This window comes from Capricornis sumatraensis, chromosome 10, assembly GCF_032405125.1.
Source record: "Capricornis sumatraensis isolate serow.1 chromosome 10, serow.2, whole genome shotgun sequence".
Classification (NCBI taxonomy): domain Eukaryota; kingdom Metazoa; phylum Chordata; class Mammalia; order Artiodactyla; family Bovidae; genus Capricornis; species Capricornis sumatraensis.
The window spans coordinates 74,015,170-74,028,929 of record NC_091078.1 but is presented as its reverse complement, the minus strand read 5'-3'; the positions used below and the strand labels follow the sequence as shown (position 1 = coordinate 74,028,929).

The window sequence follows — 13,760 nt, the reverse complement described above, 5'->3', positions numbered from 1 at the left end:
TCTCTGTGCATTTGCTTGCATAATATCCCCAAACACTCATGTATTTTCCTCCTATATAATATCCATGGAAATAGTAATCTTTCAAAAGGTGCAGATGTCAATCTAATCCAACTGAGATGGTGAGCAGTTGAGACTGGCCCCCTATTCACAGCCAGCCTGGGTTGGTGGTGGGGGTGGGGGGACAACAGGCTGATGGGACTTAGAACCGTCAACAACCTGTGTCTGCTAAGAAATCTTGCAAGGAAGTGGGGATGACAGTGCACACCATTCCCCCTGAAAACTGGGTCTTCTTTTGCTTTCAGAAGCCCAGCTCTTGGCTGTGCTGCTGGTCGTTAACCTTCTTGAACTGACTGGGCTGCCTCCCAAAGGCACGCCTCCAAAAACAGAGCCTTCCTGGAGCTACACACACTGTTCTCTTCTGGTGAGCCGCCCCAGGGAGGTTCAGGAAGAATCTTCCTGAGTCTTGACCTCTGATCTGAGAACAGGCCACTCATCTGAAACCACCAGATTTGCTTTAGGAGACGGCACTTAGTAAACAGAAATAACCTGGAAACATCTAAGCTGCTATCAACAAAAGTTCAAGTGTAAAAACGGTCTTCCTGCCTGGTGTGGACTCACTGTACTTCATGGTAACTGCTCAAAGGAGCTACAGATGGAGAATGGCCACTGTCTTGTTCTCTAGATGAAAAGCTCGTGTCTAAGCTAACCGCTATGAACCAAAGTAGGTACTGTGAGCTCTTTAAGGGCTGGCAGGGTGATGACTTGCTAATTTTGTGTTTCTAGCACCAAACTGGATATTTAATGGAAGATGCTCAGTAAAAGCAGGTGAGCAGAAATGAACATAAGCATGTATGCAGAGTCTTTGTGCTACCTGTGTATGAATGGGAAGAAGTCTGAGCTGAGTCCTGAATGTCCACAAGGGGCTTAGTCATCTCTAGTCCATGAGGCCTCACTGCACGGACGGTACGGGTGCTATTAAGACGCTGGGAGGCACAGCTTCACACCGCAGGGAAGGAAGCTCACAAAGCCTCAATCACGTGACCGGTGACAAGGGCGGGTGGGAGCGGGGCTTATCTGGGCCTGTGGCCTTCAGGTCAGGGCCCCTGGGACTTCAGCACGTGCACGGAAGCACCTGGGGTCTTGGTAAAATGCAGACTCCGATTTTGTAGGTCTGAGTGCCCAGATTCTGCATGTCTCACAACCCCTCAGGTACTGTTGCCCCAGTTTTTACAGCACACTTTGAATAACGAGGCTCAAGGGAGGTGTTTCAGAGTGGCCCGCTCCAGTCCAAAGCGAGATGTTCTCAGTTCACGCACAGAAAGTTATTTCGTTTAGGAAGAAAGACTCAATTTGGGCTAGTCTCAACACTTCTTTGCTATCAGCCTATCTCCTCAGACAAAGAGAAAGCAAGCAGGAGGTAGTGGAGAGAAATGGCCCTGGGTGTCCAGCCCTTGGCAGCACCAGTGACAAGCGTTAGGATTTAAAAACTGCCTCATGTCCACTGTGTTTACTGTACGGCCATTCTATTCATGGAAATTGATGCTGAATTTTCTGCCCCAGCAAGTGATAAAGCATTTACTTTAAAATTTTCTTTAAATAAGCTGGGTTGAGTTAAAGGGAAAGAGAAAGCAAACAGTGGTTCTGGTGGTATCTGGATATAGCCAGATAATATAAGGCAGATATGGTGGAACTCAGTGACCCTCCAGAGACCACATGCATACTCTTAGAGACAGGAGCCTTTTTCCAGGGAGAGACCACAGCTTTCCATCAGATGCTCAGAGACATTAGAAACTAAGATGGATGTTAAGACTCCACCACTGTGAAGTTGAGCATAACTTAATACCAAGGGGTTGCAAAGTCTACACCTGAAATGGAGCAGGACTCTGTGGGTCTGCCTGCCTTCTGTCTGCGGAAAAACTTCACTCAGAGAAGTGAGAACATGCAGAAACACAGGAAATAGTCAAAGGAGACCAAATAATACTTTGGTCACTAAGCATAATCAAGGACCTGGCAAAAGAACCCACTTGCCAACGTAGGAGACATAAGAGACGTGGATATGACCCCTGGGTCAGGAAGAGCCCCTGGAGGAGGGCATGGCAACCCACTCCAGTATTCTTGCCAGGAGAATCCCATGGAGAGCGGGGCTTGGCGGGCTGTGGTCCATAGGGCAGCAAAGAGTCAGACACGACTGAAGCGACTTAGCATACAAGCACACAAGGACCTTTAGTTCCTTCTCAAGGGCTATAGATAATATTCTGAGCCATATCCTATGATTCTGCCCTACAGATACTGCCTTACAGATGCCAGGTGGGAGAAGTTATCTACCAGATGACCAGACTACCCATGACATAAGCTGCCACTAACCTGGCCTCTTTAAACGCTTTTGAACGGCGAGCAGCTGACCCCACTTCTGGTTACACACCGTCCTCCATAAATCGAGCTCCCAAGGTATTTGATAGCTTTTTAATGACCTCTGCATCGTCACAATGATCATCAAAAAGCAGTGTTGTCTTGTAAAGGCTATTAAATAGCCCTTCTTGCAAAGCAGTGTTCCAGACAGCTCTAGACTCACCAAATGTGCTTCTTCTAAAATCCATGAAAAGTGTACTTTACATGAGCATCGATAATATATGCTGATAGAGAACTTTCTGCCTTAATAGTGACTGTTCATGGCAGATCCAGACGTTCTTACCTCTAGCTCCAGCTCCTCCCTGTCCATCTCCTGATGGATGCCTGCGATGTAGTCGTTTGGATCATAGTATTCATGGGCTGAGGGATGCCTGAAAAAGGATGAAAGGATGTTAAAACAGCCCTGCTTGCAGTTATGAGTCTCTGTTTTCCCACCAGGAACTCCAGAAGGGTCACAGGGTAGTTCTCAGTCTCAGGTCTTAGTTCGAGTCTCTTTGGTTGTGTTTCTTGGCACAGTCAGGACCTCCCTTGTAATATTTCCATCATCTTCATTTATGTCCATTTCTTCTGGAAGAAGGAGTTAAGATGCAGGCTGAGGAGAAGGGATGGAGTGGGAGGCAGGGGTCGGCAGATCTAAGCTAGTAGATACAGGACGGAAACACAAGGTCCCGCTGTATAGCACAGGGAACTATGCTCAATACTCTGTGATAAACCATAATGGGAAACCAATATATAACTGACTCTCTTTGCTGTACAGCAGAAACTAACACACTGCAAATCAACTGTACTTCAATTTGAAAAAAAACTGAAAAAGATACAAGTTAAGAGGAAGACTGGCTTTGTTCCTTCCAGTGGCCATGCCCCTGGCCCACTAGTCATTCGAGTCAATATAACTAATTTCTAACTCAGTCTCTAGTCCGGACACAGAGTTATAGTTACTGCTCGGGGCTTCATCCTTAGATTTTATCTCTGAGGAGGAAAAAAGCTCAACTTCAGGCAACACTTAGAGACATGTGCTGGCCTCTGACATAGGTTCAGAGGGCTGTGACCGAAACTGATGCTGTCATCTAGCACAGCCTTCTTTTTTCACCTTTTGATGGTCTCACAATAACAAAAACGTTTGACATCACAACCCATGCACTGGTACATGTCTGGAATATATGTGCTTGCGTGCATACAAGGCATATTTGTATATATGCATGCTCCCTACACACACGACTAGGAGAATGGAGGTGTGCATTTCTCTAGGTTAACACGTGTGAAACAGAATTCACAGAACCCACCGCCTCTTTGGCAAAACCACTAACGGAACCTCTCGGAGCCAAGGCAGCAGCTCTGAAAAGTGTCAGACACAGATGAAGAGCTTCAGCTGGATTGCTAGCTGGGGGCCCAAACCTTTAGGCCCTCAAAAGTCAGCGCAGCTATCTGGGGACGCTGGTCTTCTCCCCTGGGGGGATTAAGTTTTGAAACAACAGAGGATCAGTCACTCAAGTGAAGGCTGGCTTTCAACTGTCTGAACCCATCAGGCAAATACGCTGCCTGCACATCCAGAGCTGTGAGCCCTGAGGATGTGGCTGGAAGGCCTAGGCTCTCGAGCCTCTTGGTTACTAACGCGCCACCACGCACCCTCCACCCCACCCCCTGTTCAGCCCCTGATGCACAATCCTGCTCTCCTCTGACCTTGCAGCCAGGACTGGGGCTGGGCTGACCTCTGCACTCTCCTGACATTTCTCAAATAGCCCCTGGGGGGCTGGCGCGAGTCATGTCATGTTAACTAGACTTTAAGAGGAAAAAAGCCTGTGACGGTGATGTTCAACATTGAGAGTCAGAAGCAGCCTTACAGCCTCATCAACGTGAAAGGCAGTTGGAGTCTAAAATGTCAAATAACTGATCTGACTGATTGCAGTCAGAGAATGGTCTGGTTGTTCCCTAGTAACTGGGATGCTCTGGAGCATCGCTGGTGAGGTCTGTGAGATGAAGTGTGACCGGCTTGCCTTTCAGTCTGGTTGGCAGCTTGTGGGGGGCGGAACCGCTGAGTGTGTGGTTCCCTGTGGCATGGGAGGGACAGGCATGAGAAGTAGGTGAGAGCAGGGTGCTGGCACGCCGCCCTGTGCCCCGTGTCAGACAGGTACCCCCTCCTCCTCCACGCGCTGTCTGCTGCAGCCCAGTTCCCTTTGCCACACCTGGGGAATCAGCCCTGGGTTCTGTTGACAGCTAACCGTCAGAACCACGGGATGAAAGGCCAGCCTCTGTCTGGCATGTGATGCACACAGGAAATGCATGCTTGTTGCAACTACTGAGTTGCTAACAGAAACCCAACAGGTACCACTCAGAGGCTGTCCCTAGAAGAGGTGGATGTGCCCTTTGGAATAAGGCATCGAGGCAATGACCTGGACCAGGAGCAAGATGGGAGGAGGCAGGAGGGACTGTAGTATCAGCCAGAGAGGCTAAGAGGGGAAAGTGGACACCCTGCACACAGACAGACCAAATCGCATATGACAAACCACCTCAAAATGGACATCTTTTAAGCCACACGGACACCTTAGCAAATTCCCTGCTCTTCATTTTTTTTCCTTACACATTTTACACCACTGATTAAATCAACAATGATCACTGCTATCATTCATCCAGTGCTTACCATATGCCATGCTGAGAATTTTCCACACGTGACTTCATTTAATCTTTCAACAATTCTAAGAGATGCGTACTATTATGATCTCATTTTAACAGAGGAAAAATAAGGCCCAGGCAAACAAACTACACGTTATACAGTGAGAGATTAGTTTGAGCATCCGGTCTGGCCACGTCAAAGGCTCTGAGCTACCTGATGTCTCTGGCAGTAAGTGCAGTAGGAGGAGAGTTGTGTAAAGTAATTACTGTGATGTGTTGGATCACAGCTGTTATTCAGTCGGTAAGTGCAGTACTTATATGAGGCGCGTGTGGATTTATTCCACGGATCCAGGTTTGAAATGAGACCCAAGAAAGCAGAAGGCACCACCTCTAGGGCTCTCTTTACACTCACAACTTACTCTGCTGTCTCCTTAAAAGAACCATCAGCGTTCCCTGTAGTGATAACTACCAAACCTTTCCACTGCCATTTGCGGTGATTAAATTTTATCCTCAAACAACTTTTATGACATTTGTAAGTAATTTTGTTCTTCGGCTATAATTTGAATAACTCCGCTCCAGGGTTATAATAAAGTAATTAATATGTCGGGGCTGTTTTGAGCAGGATTCAATTTATCGCCTCTATAAACAATAAAGTGAAACATGGGCAACTTGGAAGAAAACGGTTAGGATGTGTTCGTTTTTCTCCTCACACTTCTGTACTTCTGTACCCCCGCTAACACACTCAAGGTGCGTGATCACGGGCTTCCCTGGTGGTCCACTGGTTGCTAATCCACTCTCCGATGGTGGGGACACCCGCTCGATCCCTGGTCCGGGAGGATCCCACATGCCGTGGGGCAACTAAGCTCGTGTGCCACAACCACAGATTCCACACTCTAGAGCCTGCGCTCTGCAACGAGAGAAACTACTGCATTGGGAAGCCCACGGGCCACATCTAGAGAGTAACCTCTGCTCGCCACAACTACAGGAAGCCTGCGTGTGGCAATGAAGACGGAGCATAGCCAAAAAAATAGAAGTTGGAAAAGGATGTGTTATCACATTACTTACTCCTCTGGCAAGAGATAGGGATCCAGCACCGGCGGGGCGGGCGAGGACATCTTGCTCAGGGCCATGATGTGCTCAAAGGTGATGTCTGTCTGTGTTCCCGTGTCCACCGTCTGTGACTCTGACGGAGGGGTGAACATTTTGGTCCGTGGTGTTCTCCTCAACACCTGGACCACGATGGGTTCCTTGGCTGTCTTGAAGGCTTCCACAGCCTGGTCATGAGTTGCTCTGGATAAGTCTTTGCCATTGACCTGTTGAAAAATATGAGAGTGCTTAGAGGATTATAATTAAGCAGGTTTTGTTAAAGATTAAACATTCTGTTTGAATTCAACAGCATTATCTTTTTTTTTCCCCCTCCAGTAGTCATGTATGGATATGTGAGCTGGACAACAAGGAAAGCTGAACACTGAAGAATTGATGCTTTTGAACTGTGGTGCTAGACAAGACTCTTGACAGTCCCTTGGACTGCAAGGGGATCCAACCAGTCAATCCTAAAGGGAATCAGTTCAGAATATTCATTGGAAGGACTGTTGCTGAAGCTGAAACTCCAATACTTTAGCCACCTGATTTGAAGAGCTGACTCATTGGAAAAGACCCTGATGCTGGGAAAGATTGAGGGCAGGAGGAGAAGGGGATGACAGAGGATGAGATGGCTGGATGGCATCACTGCCTTGATGGACATGAATTTGAGCAAGCTCCGGGAGGTGGTGATGAACAGGAAAGAATGGTGTGTGGCAGTCCATGGGGTTGCAAAGAGTCGGACATGACTGAGCGACTGAACTGAACTGAATTAAGCAGAAGCTGGGAAGATGGTTTTCATGTATTAGCAGCTAAAAGGAAAACTTGGGGGTGTCCAAGAACTTCACTGCTTAGTGTCAGGTTCCCCAGGAATACCTGGTGGGAAGTGGGTGAGTGTGGAGGTGTGTGGATCAGACATGAAACAATAAACCTCATGGTGGGGAAGGCTTGGCTTCCTCCTGGAATGTCTTTACACAGTTTCACCCCCCTCCTAGTCTTGCCTGTGAGAGAAAGGAGCAGCCTCGGGCTCCAGCCTTTATCACGCCATATGAGCTATTAATAACTGGATGTTAATTAATTTTTCTCTTTGAATGGTGTGTTTTCCCAGTGCATGTCAGGTCAGACTGGCTTTCCTTTCATTGAAGGAGGGATGTGGCATTTCCTTCTTAAATGAATGCCTTTGCTTTTCCTTAAAAAGTCAATTGAGAATATTAAGTCAGTGATAATCAGGCCATAGGTGGATACGGCAGGGATCAAGAAGGAGCTCAAATGACCTGACCCTTCGGTGATGTTTGGGAAACAGCGTCTAGCTTTACTGCTCTGCTGTTCCCGACTGTGTACAGTCCTTTGCTATGGCGACCTTTCCTGAGCGCCCACTGTCTATTGCACGACTGAAGTGAAGATGCCTCTTAACACTTTTCTCATCACAGTCTTGGGAAGGCAGCAGGACCAAAGCATGTTCATCCCCCTCCCCTTATAGCCACACATAAACCACATGAGATGACCTTGCTAGTTACTAATGGGTGACAACTTCAGATGCTGCGAGCAGGATTCTTTCCAATGGTAGAATCCAGACTAACAGAACATGGTTCTCTTTAGAAGAGCTTACATGAGAGGAAAGAGAAGGCAAAACCTTACATCTAGAAAATGAAGTCATTCCCAGCAACGCGGAAGCTATTTCATTGACCTTCCCTGTCCCATCCCCCACAGCCAAGGAATGTGATGCTGTGTTCCGAAGCTTTGGAGATGTCTAAGAATGGCATTTGCATCGTAGTTATCAGACTCTGGAATGTTTTTGTATTATTCCCCAAGAAGTCGGTCTACTTTTTAATGTTAGCAGGAGCTCCCCAGAGTTTCAGATCTTTTCTGGACAGCAGCACTGACAACTTCATGTCATTTGTTTATAAATGCCCAAACCAACTCTGAACCTTGCTTGTCCTGCCCGGCTTCTGCATTTCCACCCTCAGCAGCATTTACTTCAAAGCATACAATTAGGTCCATCCTCTGAGGTAAAGCACTTCGGTTTCTCTGTACCCAAGCAGCATATGAATACTGATGGCACAGCAGTTTTTCTATTTTGTTCTCAGCCCTTTCACTCTGGCCCTACGGGGATGAGAACTCTGAGGCTGAAATGCCTTGTAAACAACTGTTAGGTTGAGGAATAGATGTCAGATTCTTTCCTTGTAATGAAGCGCAAATAAATCACGCCAGTGGAGATTATTAATGATTTGGAGTCAATCCACTTAAGTAATTTACTATCATTATAAGGGAGTTAGGCAGAGCAGGAACTCGGAGCTGTGAAATGCCTCGAGTGCACTAGTAAATAAGTCAATGGCTGAACCATCAAAGTCTCACAGTCCCTCATCCTGAAAGACTGGGAAGCCAGGATTTAACACCACAACTGTCTTCACTCTCCTTCCACTGAGGACAGAATGAAATGACATAAAGGAATTCTTCTAGCTTTCCAAACCGGTTGAGTACAGTGACCCCTTCTCTGCTCAGAGCTGAGAACTCTGAGGGCCCAGGGATAAGGTAGGGGGGATGAAAGTCAAGGCGGAGTGCTGAGGCTGAACTATCTGAGCCGTATCTTCCATTAATGCCTGACAGCTAGAGTCAGATAATAAAGGAATTTATGATGTCACAGCAAAATTTGTCCCTGGATCCCATTTATGCCACATCACAGCACCCTTAGGACATACTGGTTTGGCCACTGCCAGCTCTCCATGCTGGCGATGGCTGACACTAAAGGTAGTTTTAGTAAACTCAACACAGTACGACTTTTGAATGGTTTCTGCAAGTTATGTCAAAACTCTTTCTCTATAATACAAGGACTTTTGCCAAAAGAGAATGACATGGGATTTTCTTCTAAGGAGTCTTCAAATTGTGTCTCAAAAAAATCCATCCTGGGAGTCTTTACTTTTTAGCCACGTTATAAGGTCTTGCAAATACCTCAGCAGAAAGGTTCAGTTCAGTTGCTCAGTCGTGTCCGACTCTTTGCGACCCCATGAATCGCAGCATGCCAGGCCTCCCTGTTCATCACCAACTCCCAGAGTTCACTCAGACTCACATCCATTGAGTCCCTGATGCCATCCAGCCATCTCATCCTCGGTCATCCCCTTTTCCTCCTGCCCCCAATCCTGCCCAGCGTCAGAGTCTTTTCCAATGAGTCAACTCTTCACATGAGGTGGCCAAAGTACTGGAGTTTCAGCTTTAGCATCAGTCCTTCCAAAGAACACCCAGGACTGATCTCCTTTGGCTCTCCTTGCAGTCCAAGGGACTCTCAAGAGTCTTCTCCAATAACACAGTTCAAAAGCATCGATTCTTTGGCGCTCAACTTTCTTCACAGTCCAACTCTCACATCCATACATGACCACTGGAAAAACCATAGCCTTGACTAGACGAACCTTTGTTAACAAAGTAATGTCTCTGCTTTTTAATATGCTATCTAGGTTGGTCATAACTTTTCTTCCAAGGTGTAAGCGTCTTTTAATTTCATGGCTGTAGTCACCATCTGCAGTGATTTTGGAGCCCCCCCAAATAAAGTCTAGCTGCCTGATAAAAAGCTTCTCTCCTTGTTCCTCCTGCTTCCTGTCTGCAACAAGAGCTTGGACTGTTTCCTTTCCACTAGATCAGACAACATTCCCCCTGGGGGAGGCCTGAGGTGTGGGTTTAATTGGCTCTCTCCTGTGTGGAGGTCTGGTTCCTTTTGCTTAGTGATGGAGCTGGGTCTCTGAGGCCAGGTTAACATACTGAGGGATGAAGAGCAGAAAAATGGAGAACTGGCATCTCCTGATGATTGTCACTGAGCAAATGAACGAACTAAGCTTAGAACCTCTTAATCCCAAAGTTCTTGTCACACGTGAGAACACAGTCCTTATGCTTTAGGCCACTTTAACTTGGATCTTAACTCCCTGCAGCCCAGAGCACACCGATTGGTGCAGCTATTGCACAAATGGTTTGTAAAGTGACACAGGGACATCTTATTTGTCCCCACTGACATTGCTCTGGTTTGTATAAGACAGTGAGTGAAAATGCTTTTCTGATAAGGACTATATCTTAGTGAGATGATTTTTCTAGGAAAGTGATGGCATCTGCTGCTTTACTTGCATAGGTGTTAGGCACCAACGCTACAACTACTGAGGACTTCCCTGGTGGCTCAGCGGTAAAGAATCTGCCTGCCAAAGCAGGAGATGTAGGTGTGATCCTTGAGTGTGGATGATCCCCTGGAAAAGAGAATGGCAACCTATTCCAGTTTTCTTGCCTAGGAAATCTCATGGACAGAGAAGCCTGGCGGGGTCGCAAAGAGCTGGATATGACTTAGTGACTAAACAACCAAGAACTGCTGAGCAGATGCTTAAATGGTACCTAGAAAATGAAAGGACGGACTCTCCTGCATCAGTCTATGCTAAGAAGATTCTCGGGGACAAAGAGCTGCCCTGCGTCTGGGTGCACACTTACAAACACAAGAAGGCTTTTCTGCATCTCTCCAACTTAGGATATTATTAAAAGGCATTGATGCAACAACACCCACAACATCCCTAGGGTCTAAGATGCAGAGAAAGAATAGTGGCAACCCTTCTGGGAAGCCAGGAACCTGAGGTGACTGTGAAATGTCCTCTCATCGCCCACCAGATTGTCACCCCTGCTCACGACTGGGTTCCACAGAAAGAGCGCCGTACCTGGTGGGACACACCTTCAGCAGCCCTCAGGTGTATGTTAATCAAGCACAGCTCAAATATGCCTCCTCCACAAGGCAGGGGGCCCCCTCCTGTCTTACAGCTCAAGGCTGCAGTGCCCCGGGTCCCAAACCATGGGATCGGACCAGGGTTAGAGACTGTTGGTTTGGACCATTTATTCTGAGTCTCAGTTTGTTCATGTGCAAAATAAATGTACTTATAGTGTTATGCCTCTTAGGGTTATTCTAAAGTTTAATGAAATAATCTACTTTATAGCCTAGCATGCACATAATAAGAATTTACTAAGATACCAGGGCTAATAGGGATCCTGCCCTAGAAGAGCCACATTTTCCCGGGAGACGACAGTCTGCAAATCAGAGCAGCAAAATGCAGCCTGCTTAGGTAGCCTTAAGAGACACATTAGTATACTGAGGGGCTTCTTTATTTTTCAGCGAAGTTCCCTAGCCCAAATGTTCCTGAGCTGCCGACATACATATTAATGTTTTCAGTCTGCAGGCTGGAATTCTCTGTGTGTGGGGGTGCAACAGATACATTCTACGGGACTTGACCCCTGCCACACAAACTTCCTGACAAGCTATTGCAAGCATTGGTATATTCTTCTAAAAGAGGATGAGACGACGTGGGACTTTACTCTCCTAGACAATCTATTTTTGCAGCCAAATTTGTTTTGAATTACCTTGTGCACATAACACTTATTACCCTGTCATCTTGGAATCACATCAGTGAGAGACTCGGCGAGGTGATAACTCCGGTGCACGCTGTCAGCCGACCGAGAACGACAACCTTTATTCCCGGGATTAGCATTACACCTACATTACGCCAAACGGCGATGATGATGGCTGCAATTACAGGCGCGATGCTCATCCCGTGACGTTTGGCCCAGTCAAATTAAATATCATTAACTCGCCCAATTGAGCAGATTGCTTTTTAAAACAGTTTATGCGGCTCTAAAACCAAGTAAATGGAATGTTTTCGAAAGAGAAATGCTGATGGCAAACTTTATTATACATTAAATGCTTAAGTTATTCACCTAAGGCTGAGGATGGTCCCCTGGGACGGAGGTGCAATTAGGGTAAAAATCCAGCCGGTTTGTCTCAGGGCAAAACAGCGCTGCTGCAAATCTGACAGGACACTGAGGGAACTTATAGAGGTCCCTGAGCAGGAAATCTCCAGGGATGAGATGCTGCAGGCATGCAACAATTCCTTCCTGGTTGCACTGAAGCCTGGGTAGCATGCTGTGGCTCTTTGAGGTGCCCATGAGTGCATATTCCACGGCCCTGAGAACTAAAGCAAAGCTGGGGTGCTCTTCCATTTGGGGGTAAATCTCACTGATAATCCCCCTGTCCATCCTTCATGCATTCATCAAGCATTTACTGAGGTTATTTAGTGAGACTTGCTCCCCTCTTGGCTGCAGGGACACCACTTGGAAGAATTTCTTGGGGAAAGATGGCATGGGAAAGCCACTGACAAAACAATCAGAAGAAACGCACTGTGGGTAGCATTTCCCCCTGGCATCTAGTGAGGGGCTTGATCTGGCCGAGGAGGCGAGTCTACACTGGAACACTAAGCTAGTGAGTTACAAAGAGTCTTAGTTTGCACTGTCTACCTAGACATTCCATTGGTGAAAACTGCTGTCATACACTTTCAGAAATCACCTTTCCAAAGAGGAGCCGGGGGATTCCTGGTGGCTCAGTGCCTGCCAGTGAAGAAGACACGGGTTCGACCCCTGATCCGGGAAGATCCTACGTGCTGTAGAGCGGTGAAACCCATGTGCCCCCACTACTGGCCCTGTGCTCTCCTGAAGCCCTCGTGCCCCAGAGCCTGTGCCCTGCAACAGGAGAAAAGCCCGCGCAGCAGCGAAGACCCAGCCCAACCAAACACAAATCAGTAAAATTATAACCAACAAAAAAAGAGGCGCCAGAGAGCTCCAAAGTTCCCTAAAACAAAACTGTAAGCAGTTCAGGATATTCTAAGCTACATTCAGAGAAGACATGGCATACCCCTTCTAAATTAGAAAATAAGTTTCTATTTATGGGAAGACATTTGGTTTCTGCGGATCGGCAGATAGCAACCACCTCAATTTCTATTACATGTGCAAATGGCCCCAGTATAAAGTGCTTATGTAGTTTCAAAGTCGGCCTATTATAAATTACGCCCCAGGCTAAAACCCAACTTTTATAGGGTTCATTTAATTAAATACAGGGGCAGTGATTGCATTCTGCAAAATATCACACCTATGTTTTCAACTAATTAAAACTTAGATCTCACTGGAAGCAAGAGATGATAATATACAACAAAAAGTAGAAGGTTTCATGCCCTGATTTAGTTTGGATTAAAAAAAAAATCTTTTCTCATTCAGGAAACTCCTGTCTGTCTTAATTTATCTCAAATTTATAGTCTGCTGTGGGGCTCGATAAAGGGAAGGCCAACTTATCTAAAATGGAGGTATTGTGCAGCTAAGAGGGAAGATGGGTCTTAATGAACAAACGGTGTTCAAATTAATGTTTCTGTGAAAAGCGTTGATTTTAGAGATGTGTGTGAAGAAAGTACTCACTTCAGAGATGTGCATGGATAAGAACATTACACTCACAGAGACCTCGGCTCGGATGCAGTAAGAACTTAAATCTGGGCGGGTGCATTTGGTTTGCAGTAAGGTCCGTCTAGTCAAGGCTATGGTTTTTCCAGTGGTTGTGTATGGATGTGAGAGTTGGACTGTGAAGAAAGTTGAGCGCCAAAGAATCGATGCTTTTGAACTGTGGTGTTGGAGAAGACTCTTGAGAGTCCCTTGGACTGCAAGGAGATCCAACCAGTCCATTCTGAAGGAGATCAGCCCTGGGATTTCTTTGGAGGGAATGATGCTAAAGCTGAAACTCCAGTACTTTGGCCACCTGATGCGAAGAGTTGACTCATTGGAAAAAACTCTGATGCTAGGCAGGATTGGGGGCAGGAGGAAAAGGGGACGAC

General features: G+C 46.6%; 1 protein-coding gene across 2 annotated transcripts in view; it reads right to left on the bottom strand.

Moving 5' to 3' along the window:
- PDZRN3 (PDZ domain containing ring finger 3) overlaps positions 1-13,760 on the bottom strand; it is a 269,113-nt gene that overhangs the window by 16,217 nt on the left and 239,136 nt on the right. For both annotated transcript variants that reach the window (XM_068981973.1, XM_068981974.1), the window contains 2 exons: positions 6,085-6,332; positions 2,693-2,780 (listed from right to left, as the gene is read on the bottom strand). In XM_068981973.1, the coding sequence (XP_068838074.1) occupies positions 2,693-2,780; positions 6,085-6,332 (336 nt within the window). The remainder of the gene's footprint in view (positions 1-2,692; positions 2,781-6,084; positions 6,333-13,760) is intronic.